A 10,825-nucleotide genomic window follows, 5' to 3' on the forward strand; every position below is an offset into this window, starting at 1 on the left:
CCCATGTAAATCACGGGCCGTTAACGGGTATAAAGAAAATTACTGTTCATTATGGGCTAGAGTCACCATGGGCCTGTAAAGGGCCGAAAGATACGAAGGCCTCATATGGGCTAAAAGACACCGTGGGCCATACATGGGCCGAAAGTGAAATGGGCTGGTGTTATATTCGACGGCCCACATGACGTTGTTGGGCCGATTTCCTTTAGGGCCTAACGGGCCATGAGTTAACGGGCCGTAAAACGGGCTATTTGCGAAGATACCGTTAACATGCTTTTCATGGGCCAGCCCGTTAACTTTTGACCAAGTCAAACGGGCCGGCTTTGTAAGCTAAATGGGCCAGTGGTGGGCCGTGGCATGTGTCGACATATCATAGGCGCCTATCTGACCCACTGACGAGCTGACACGTGTTTCGTCCGGCCAATAAGAATTTTACGCGTGGAAATTTCCCATTGGTCGGGGCTGTTAACGGGTTATCGGATCCAAAACCCTACCCGATAGCTTAACGGCGTTCCATTACGGTGGATGCCACGTGTCGGTCACCCTTGACGAAAGCACTTCTGTGACGCGCGGTTTATCGTCATGGAAGTGGACACTTCCGTGATGATAATTTTGGTAATGTCATGGAACACTTCTACGACAGCACAGGTATGACTATCTTGATTCTGTCATAAAATCGTCATGGATGTACATGCATGACAAAACGCGACCTACTGTGACAAACACGTATCATCACGGAAGTGTATTTTTTTACTAGTGTAAGGAACTTTTGTACTGCTGGTTATGCTTTGGAACTATGTCTAAGTTGTTGTAAGTGCATCTAGTGCCATCCCTAGTTGGTTTTGGAGTATTGATGACAAACTTGGTTGAGGGACTAATGTGTTTGTGAGAATTGCAGGATAACACAGGTAGTAGTCCCTAATTGATTCGGTTTACCTACCAGAGATGACCCCTAAAAATGTGTGAAGATATTGAAGACAATGGTGGTATGTGAAGATATCCACAACGAAGATTATGACTCGAGAAGACATTCACGTGAAGACTATGGAGTGCAAAGACATAGCTCTTTCGTAGTTTCCTTTTCTTCTTTGTTGAGTCATAGGAACAACCGTACTATTAAGTGGGGTCCAAGTGAACAAAGTCAGAGTGACTGAAGTGATGCTCAATCAAATACTATGTCTTCGAGCGAAGACAATGAGAGCAAATCTTATCCATAGCTGGATGAGTCAGCCTTACTTGTAGCCCAAGTCAAGCTGCCGCGTGTGTTTGAAATCTGACCGTTGGAACACGTGTCAGTTCCTTAGTGACCCAGGGTCATTTCGGACAAATCAGATCGGGTTGCCTAGTAGCTATAAATAGCCCACCCCCTACACCATAAATTGGTGGCTGCTCAGAGTTAGTGCGCGGCTTTTGTCGTTTGAGAGCAACCCACCTCCGAAGCATTTGAGAGAGAGATCCTTGCGAGGACAAAGCCCAAAACACCCAGAGCCAAAGAGTGTTAGGCATCACTGAAGTCTTTCTATCCGCATGACCTGAAGACTTGTTACACTTGAGGACTGTGAATCCTCCAGCCGGTTAGGCGTCGCGTTCTGAGCATCCAAGAGTCATTGTGGATTGCCGGTGAACGAAGTCTGTGAAGGTTTGGAAGTCTACCTTGAAGACTTACCAGAGTGATTGGGCGAGGACTAAGTGTTCTTAGCTCAAGGGGAATAAGGTGAAGACGCGGTCTTCTGAGTTGAATCTCAGCCTCCCTAACCAGACGTACAGTTGTCACAGCAACTAGAACTGGTCCAACAAATCCCTGTCCTCACCAAGCAACTGGTTCTATCTCTTACCTTGCTTTACTTACAGTTTGTCTTCGTGAAGTCATTGCCTACTTGCTTGATCTGATTGACTTCACCGTGTGACGACTATTTTTGTTTGGCTTCATACTATCTTCCATCCTGATCTATATTACCTAGCTTCTAATAGTCTTCGAGCTTTCACTTCATTGCTTACTTGACTATGGCTTGTCTAGTGTAGTCTACCTTCCGCTGCATATCAATAGGTTCAATTGTTGTGTTTGTCTTCAAAGCCCCCGTGTTTTGAAGACTTTCATAAAAATCTCCTATTCACCCCCCCTCCAGTCGATAACTAGCACTTTCAGTTGTAATGATTCTGAACCTTGCCATAACTGTTTCAAGCAACTTCTAATGAAACCACTCCCTGGACATGTTTTAGCTCTTATGATCTCTGCTCTCTTGGTGATTCATGTTGTTTCTGGCTATGGTGTTCATGATTTAGCTCCAAGCCCCCTCTAAGATTGGTTCATCCTGGTGGCAGAGGCCATACGCTTATATTTTGTACCATGGCTAGAAACTACAACATCCTTAACTGGAATATCAGAGGTATTAATGACCCCAAGAAATGGATTGCTATATCTAATAAAATAGAATAATCTCAATGTTCTATCCTATGTTTACAAGAAACCAAGAGAGAAAACTTTGATAGTTCCTACATCAAAACTTTCTGTCCTGGGAGACTTGACAAATTTGAATTTCTCCCATTCGTGGGAGCTTCTGGGGGTCGGTTAATAGTATGGAATGAGCAGTACTTTGATGGTCAAGTGTGGCATATGAATGACTTCTAATTGTCAATTTACTTCACCTCTACTCACAATGCAAAACAATGGACTCTCACTAATATATATGGACCTTGTTAGCATGAGGAAATAATTAATTTTATCAATTGGTTCCATAGTTTACAGATGCATGATGATACTGATTGGCTGGTTCTAGGAGATTTTATCTGTACCAGATATCCACACAACAGAAGTAGAGAGGGAGGTAATACTAATGATATGATGCTATTCAATGAGGAAATCAATAACTTGGCACTGGTGGAAATTCCTCTCAAGGGCAGAAGATTCACTTGGAGCAATATGCAGGAGGCACCTCTATTAGAAAAACTTGATTGGTGTTTCTCTTCAGTGGCATGGACTCTCACTTACCCGGCTACATATGCCCTCCCATTGGCCAAAACTACCTCAAATCACACTCCCATCATGATTTAAATTGGCACTTCTATTCCTAAATCTAAGATCTTCAGATTTGAAAATTACTGGTTGGAACATCATCAATTTAAGGAAGTTGTTAAAGAATTGTGGGATCAAGATGTCAATGAAAGTGACAGTGCTAAGACTATTGCCAAATTCAAGAGACTCAGGAAGGGGCTTAAACTTTGGTCTAGAAGTTTATCTGACCTAAATTTATCATTGAAAACACCAATTTCATGATCCTCTATTATGATACAGTTAAGGAATTCAGAGATCTTACAACAGAAGAAGCTAATGGAAGAGAAATCATCAAGACCCACCTGTAGCGAACACTTGATCAACAGAGGATTTATTGGAAGCAAAGGGCTACTATTAGGAAAATCAAGTTTGGGAAAGCAAATACAAAGTACTTCCAGGTCAAAGCCACTATTAAGAACATGAATACCATTATTGCAATGCTTAAGGATGAGGAGGGTGTTGAACATGTCGAGCACAATGCTAAAGCTACAGTTCCATATAGGGCTTTCAAGGCAAGATTGGGTATTGTTAACTCTATCCCGAATCCTTTACAACTTCATCAACTGCTGATAGCACACCCTGATCAGATTGATCTTGAAGCACCATTCTCAAAAGAGGAAATTGACTTAGTAATTAAGAAAATGCTAGCTGACAAGTCCCCGAGACATGATGGTTTTAATGTTGCATTTCTGAAAAGGTGTTGGGAGATCATTGCACCTGAATTTTATAAACTTATTGAGGATTTTCATCAAGGCACAGTCAACATCCAGAGTATCAACTACTCCTACATTACACTGATGCCAAAGATTGATGCAGCATCATCCCCTAGGAACTACAGACCTATCTCACTGTTGAATTGTACACTCAAAATCATCACAAGTTACTAGCCGGCAGACAGCAAAACGTGATTCTCCAACTGGTGCATAGAAACCAATATGGATTTCTGAATAGCAGGTGTATTCAAGATTTCTTAACATGGACTTATGAGTACATTTTTCAATGTCATTAGTCAAAAAAGGAAATTATCTTGATGAAGCTTGATTTTGAAAAGGCATTTGATATGCTCAGCCATGATACACTGCTGGAAGTACTTCAAGCCAACTAGCCAGGGGTTTTGGGGACAAATGGATTAATTGGATTAAAATGATATACAACACTGGTTACTCATCAGTTTTACTCAATGGGGTTCTTGGAAAGCAATTCCTATGCAAAAAGGGAGTTAGACAAGGATACCCTCTCCCCCCACTCATATTTGCCTAGATGCTGATTTGCTTCAATCCATGCTCAATGATGCCATGAGAACTTCTTTGGTGTAGTCACCCCTCTTGCATAGCTCTTGTCCTGATTATCCTATGATCCAATATGCTGAGGATACAATTCTTGTGGCAAATGTTGACCCAACACAAATCAATCAGATTAAAAGTCTTTTGCTTCACTATGCTGCTTACACTGGACTCAAAGTGAATTACTCCAAATAAATTATCATCTCAATCAACACCCCTTTTGACAAGATGGATATATTATCTAATCTTCTTGGATGTAAAGTTGGAACCCTACCACTCTCATACTTGGGATTCCACTATGCCTCTCCAAACCCAAAACTAAAGATTTTGTTCCTATGCTCAGAAGAATTGAGAACATACTCATTGGATGTGCAACACTTTTATCCACTGGTGATAGGTTGACACTTATTAAATCAGTATTTGCTAGCATGCATGTATTCTTTATGTGCTCCCTGAGAACTCCCAAGACTGTGATCAAGCAAATTAATTATTATCTGGGACAATGTCTATGGAGAAAATATGGATCAACTCAAACTGGGTCTGCTCTGATCTCATGGGAGGAGGTTTGCAAACCTAAGAGTCATGGTGGTCTTGGAGTGTTGGACATCTATATCCATAATCAAGCACTACTCAAGAAATTTCTCCATAAGTTCTTCAACAGAGAAGATATTCCTTGGGCACACATAATTTGGGAAGCCTATTACTCCAGCAGTTTACCTTGGGAGAGAATGGTGGGATCATTTTGGTGGAAAGCTCTACTCAAGTTGCTGCCCATCTTCAAGCAATTTGCACTTTGCAAGCCAGACAGAGGAGATACAATGCTCTTTTGTACTGACAAATGGTCTGGCCAACCGTTATCCCACATGTACCCTAAACTGTTCTCCTTCTCTAACAAAAAAACAATCACACTCCAACAAGCATATGATCTGCAGGACTTTAGTAGCATGTTTCATAGGCCTCTTTCCTTGCAGGCTTATACCCAGTTCAACACTTTACAAGATGCAATTACCAGGAATGTTTTTGATTTACAAGACTAGTGGATTTACCAATGGGCCTCTCCAATATATTCTTCTATGCATATGTATACAAAATTAATTGGTCCTAGTTCTGCACATAAAATCTTCAATTCACTCTGGAGAACCTCATGTAGGCTCAGACACAAGATCTTCTTTTGGCTGCTACTTCATGACAGGGTAAAAACAAGAAATATGCTCAAACGTAGAACTATATTCTTGGAGAATTATAACCGTGCACTATGTGGGAAGAATGTGGAGGAAACTCTTCTTCACCTCTTCTGAAATTGTCTGGTTGCTCTTCAATGTTGGGATCACACTCTTCCTACCAAACTGAGAGGCATTTCAGCCTATGATGAAATTTGCATAACCATTTAGATGCTGCCCCAAGATATTGCTCTTGACATTGTTATCATGGCTTGCTAGAGTATTTGGTCAGTTAGGAACGACAGGATCTTCCGATCTGCTCCCCCACATCTTCAAGGATGGATTTATTACCTCAAGGAGGGACTCTGGGCAGCTCAGATAAAAGCTAAACCAGCATAGACAGAGAAGATCAGAATTTGGATAGAACATATTAGCTAATTGTTTTCTATGTTTCATAAAACCGGCATTGGCTGGAGCTGTATTTATTTTCTTTGCACTTTTGTTGTAAATATTTTATTAATGAAAATACCGTTGAACTATTGTTCTACGGTTTCCGCTCAAAATAATAATAATCCTTCAGTGGGAGGAGGCGTTGCGAGACGCCTGTGACCATAAAATCTCAAGATGCAATGTTGACTCAGTCTTTCGGAGGTGCTCATACGGGTAGCGTGTGCGTGCGTGCGTTCACAGGGTGAGTGCATGCTCGTGTATGTGAGCAATTTTGATTGTACTATGTTAAAAAAAACTTATGTTTTTCATTAGTTATGTAAACGCTTTGTACCTATTGATCGCGTGCATTTAAAAAAAACAATGGAGTACTACGTTTTGAATGAGAATGCACTTTAGTTGGTGTTAAAAAAAGAAAATGCACTTTATCAAAGAACACAAACTTGACGAGTAAGAGCATCTACAACCGGACCTCTCAAACCCGCCTCATACGCCGGGCCAGGCCGCCCGGTTACTGCTCGGTCACAATTTTTTGACCCGGACGTGCCTCTCAAATGGCCCTCAAATGCCCGGGCTGACCGGCACCCCCCATATGCAGCCCAAATATGGGGCAGATATGGGGGCGCCCGGGCACGCCCGCCACGTCGGACCCGACAACCCGACCCACCTCAAATTGCACCAAACCCCCTCCCCCTCCCGAGCTGCTGAATCCATTTGCTCTCTCCTCTGTTCTTCCTCCTCCGCGCCATCCGGCTCATAGCTCTGCCGCCGCGCCCGCTCCGCAGCCGTTCCCAGGCTCTTCACCGCCAGCTCTGGAAGAGCGCTCCCGTCCTCGCGGCGGGGGACGTTGTCGCCGGCCCAAACACCACTGTTGTACGTCCGGCAACTCTCCGGCACCGCCTTGCGCTTGATGTGTTCGACACATTGATCGACCGGAATTATTGTGATTTTTTTAGGTAAATGATGGATTCTGATGCTTCGTCACACGAGGAGTATGGACCGACGGAGCTTGACCAAATGATTCAAGATGAGTTCTTCGATTCGTCGGATTCGGGCGAAGAAGTGGACATGATTATGCTCATGAGCATGCAAGTGGAAATGGACCGGCAAGTGGAGCATATTCTGAACTTCAAGGGCTCAATCAAAGGGAGAAGAGTGATCAACCGGGACAGAGTGTCCGGAGCAAAGCTACTGCACAATGACTACTTTGCTCCCACACCTGCTTTCCCGGATGATCCATGATTTTCTCGCCGTTTTCGCATGCGGAAACCATTGTTTTTGCGCAATGACTACTTCAAGCTGAGAAGGGATTACTGCGGCCAACTCTCTTTCTCGGCCACGCAGAAGTGCATGGCTGCTCTGAGGATACTTGCACTTGGTACTGCTGCAGATGCCTTTGGTGAGATGGTCAGGATGGGGAAGAGCACATGCCTCAAGACTACTGTCAAATTTGCTTGCGCCGTGGTTGAGGTGTTTGGACCGGAGTATCTCAGAGAACCAAATGCGCAGGACACGAAGAAGTTGTTGGCTATTGGGGAGGCAAGGGGGTTTCCAGGAATGCTCGGATCAATTGATTGCATGCATTGGCAATGGAAAAACTACCTCAAAGGTCTGCGGAGAATGTATCAAGGTCACACCAGATAGGCCACCATCATACTAGAATCGGTGGCATCACATGACTTATGGATTTGGCATGCTTTCTTTGGAACGCCCGGCTCTCACAACGACATCAACGTTCTTCAACGATCTCCGGTGTTCAGGAGGCTTTGCAATGGGGAATCACCGCCGTGCAACTACACCGTCAACGGCCGGGACTACAACATGGGGTACTATCTTGCCGATGGTATCTATCCTCAGTGGGTGGCGTTTGTGAAGACAATATCCAAGCCGCGTGGCAATAAACGGAGCCACTTTGCAACAATGCAGGAAGCGGCTGGGGAAGGACGTGGAGAGGCCATTTGGTGTGCTTCAAGCTCGTTGTGAAATTGTGCGGAGCGCTGCAATGATGTGGGAATCGGAAACTTTGTGGCAGCTGATGACATGTTGTATTATTTTGCACAATATGATTGTCAAGGATGAGGGTGATGGCGTAGCCCAAACCCATGATTTCGAAGCACCCGGAGAACAAGTTGAAATCCCGAAAGATCAAGATGCGGCTCAGCTTATGAACTTTCTGCAGATGCATCAAAATCTTCGAAATCAGCAGGTGCACACGCAGCTACTCAATGATCTTGTGGAGCACATATGGATCCACATTGGCAACCAAAGAGGCAATGCTTGAGTTCGGCACTTCAAATAAATTTTATGTAAACACTATGTATGCTTGATACCAACAATTGCTATTTACGTGTGACATTGTGTTGCATGATCAACATGCATGTATTTGCATGAATTTGAGAAACCGGATTTTAGATATGTGGATGCACGGAAGGAAATATAAAGGGCCGTCCGGATGCGCCTGCGGACATGCCCAAACGTGTCCGCATGCGTTTGAGGTGCCGGATTTGCAAGTCCGGCTATAGATGCCCTAATTAGTTCCATACTAACACGAAAGGCCAGCTACCCTGGGGCGCCTGTGAAATTGGACGTACCTATGACCTGCAATGTAGTCGACCGCTGTGAAGTGTCGAGAGCAGAGTCGAGCTAGCGGTTGGTGCGCTGCCGTTGCGCTACGAGCCGCAGGCCGGCAGGGCTCAATCGGCGCCGTACTACGTCGAGACGAGAAAGACGAAAGCAGGCAGTGCATCGATGACGAAAGCAGACCGGCCCATGCTATGCGTACGCCGTTGAAGATGAAATCATTACACTGTTATTAAAGCCCGTCGTTTTACTCGCTGGACTGGACGTGTGATTGTCCTTCGCATCCGATGCCTCTCAATTACTACAGTTAAATTTTCAACAACAAGCTTTTGCCAATTTTAGAATTGTTAAAAGCTAAGAGTGGCAAAAGTGAAATGTTAAAATCTAGGATGAGATAAGGAAAATTGGCAAAATCTAGAGTGGCACGAACAAAATTTTCCCTTAGCTTTAGGCGCGGCGCGAGCGAGTATATAACCGGACGTACGAGACTGCGTGAGACTCACACACTTGCACTGCTGCACACCTGCACTGTATATCCATCCATGGCCGCTTCACCGCCGCTCCGTCACGTGGCCATGCTCCCCTTCATGGCCAAAGGCCACGCCATGCCGCTGCTCCACCTGGCGCGCCTCCTCCTCGGCCGCCGCCTCGCCTCCGCCGTCACCTTCTTCACCACCCCGCGCAACGCGCCCTTCATCCGCGCGGGGCTCGCCGGCGCCGGCGCCGGCGCCGCGGTCGTCGAGCTTCCGTTCCCCTCCGGGGACGCCCCGCAGTGCACGGACGAGCTCCCGTCCACGACGCATCTCGTGGACTTCGTTTCCGCGATGGCGGCGCTCGGGCTGGCGTTCGCGGACGCGCTCGCCGCGGTCGAGCCCAGGCCGGACCTGCTCGTCCACGACGGGTTCATCGTGTGGGCCAAGGACATCGCCGACGAGCTCGGCATGCCGCGGCTCGTCACCCTCGGCATCGGCGGCTTCGCCTCGTACGTCTGCGGGGCGGTCATGACGCACAAGCCGCAGGCGCTCATGAGCTCGCCAACCGAGCCGTTCCCGGTCCCCGGCCTGCCGGACCTCCGCATCACCATGGCCGACCTCGGCCCGCCCTTCGACGTCCCGGAACCGGCCGGCCCGCACTGGGATTTCGTGTGCGAGAGCTGCAGCAGCATGTACTCCAGCAGGGGCATCATCGCCAACTCCTTCAGCGAGCTGGAGTCGGTCTACATCGACCTGTGGAACCGAGACTTCGACATCAAGATGTGGCCGATCGGACCGCTCTGTCTCGCGGCTCCCGAACCGGCAGTCCAGACCAAAGACGACCGTGACATCTCGGACTGGCTGGACTCGAGGCTCGCCATGGACCGCCCGGTCCTCTACGTCGCGTTCGGCTCGCAGGCCGAGCTGAGCCGGGCTCAGCTGGAAGAGATCGCCGTCGGCTTGGACCACTGCGGCGTAGACTTCCTATGGGTGGTCCGGTCGAAGTGGTTCGACACGGAGGATCGGTTCAATGACAGGTTCGGGGACAGGGGCAAGGTGGTGGAAGGTTTCATCAACCAGCTCGGAGTGCTAGGTCACAAGTCAGTCAAAGGTTTCTTCACCCACTGCGGGTGGAACTCGGTGCTGGAGAGCATCACCATGGGCGTGCCAATACTGGCGTTCCCATTGGCAGCCGAGCAGAAGCTCAACGCCAAGTTCGTCGTGGACGTGGTCCACATGGGGCTCCGAGTTTGGCCCAAAGAAGATGCTGACAAGGAAGGCAGTGGATTGGTTGTGAGTGGAGACGTGCAGGTATTGGCGAGGGAGTTGATCTTGGGAGAGGAAGGGCGACGTGCCGCGGCTAGAGCAAGTGAGCTATCTGTGTCTTCTAGAAAGGCCATGGAAGTGGGTGGTTCCTCGTATGAAAACCTGGCAAAGATGGTTCACGAGGTCTGTGAGACCAATGCCAATGGTGGTTAAATATAATCATTGCCAATTGCTGTTTCGTATGCGTGCTTGGCATTATTGGTGCTCCGGTGGCTTAGTCAAGATTATGGTCGATCATGTTTAGGATGTTTGGAGCCATGTGTACTGTCTTACTCTTTACCGCTTCACTATTTTAAAAGTAAGTTGATGATTGTCAGTCGTTTTTTGTGGTACGTCGTCGCTCCTCTCCTCGTCTAGAATAAATGTTGAGAGTTGAGAAGTGCAGGTATTGACAAGCGGATTAATCTTCGGAGGCGAAGGGAAACATGTCACTGCTTAATTTAGGTGAGGTCTCAACGTCTTCTAGGAAAACCATGCACATAGATGGGTCCTCGTTCGAAAACCTGA

General features: G+C 46.7%; 2 protein-coding genes across 2 annotated transcripts; both read left to right on the forward strand.

Moving 5' to 3' along the window:
• The first annotated feature begins 7,199 nt into the window (after nucleotides 1-7,199).
• On the forward strand, nucleotides 7,200-7,583 carry LOC109772656 (uncharacterized). Its single transcript, XM_020331360.1, has one exon. It carries the CDS (start codon nucleotides 7,200-7,202, stop codon nucleotides 7,581-7,583), a length of 384 nt encoding a protein of 127 aa, XP_020186949.1.
• A 1,415-nt stretch (nucleotides 7,584-8,998) lies between these two features.
• Nucleotides 8,999-10,559, forward strand: LOC109772657 (UDP-glycosyltransferase 90A2). Its single transcript, XM_020331361.4, has one exon. It carries the CDS (start codon nucleotides 9,062-9,064, stop codon nucleotides 10,469-10,471), a length of 1,410 nt encoding a protein of 469 aa, XP_020186950.1. The 5' UTR covers nucleotides 8,999-9,061; the 3' UTR covers nucleotides 10,472-10,559.
• Nucleotides 10,560-10,825: the final 266 nt, after the last annotated feature.

This window comes from Aegilops tauschii, chromosome 7 (assembly GCF_002575655.3).
Source record: "Aegilops tauschii subsp. strangulata cultivar AL8/78 chromosome 7, Aet v6.0, whole genome shotgun sequence".
Taxonomy (NCBI): Eukaryota; Viridiplantae; Streptophyta; class Magnoliopsida; order Poales; family Poaceae; genus Aegilops; species Aegilops tauschii.

Bases quoted from the DNA above. Each gene is read 5' to 3' on its own strand.
- LOC109772656 (XM_020331360.1), top strand. From the start codon at position 7,200: ATGCGGAAACCATTGTTTTTGCGCAATGACTACTTCAAGCTGAGAAGG.
- LOC109772657 (XM_020331361.4), top strand. From the start codon at position 9,062: ATGGCCGCTTCACCGCCGCTCCGTCACGTGGCCATGCTCCCCTTCATG.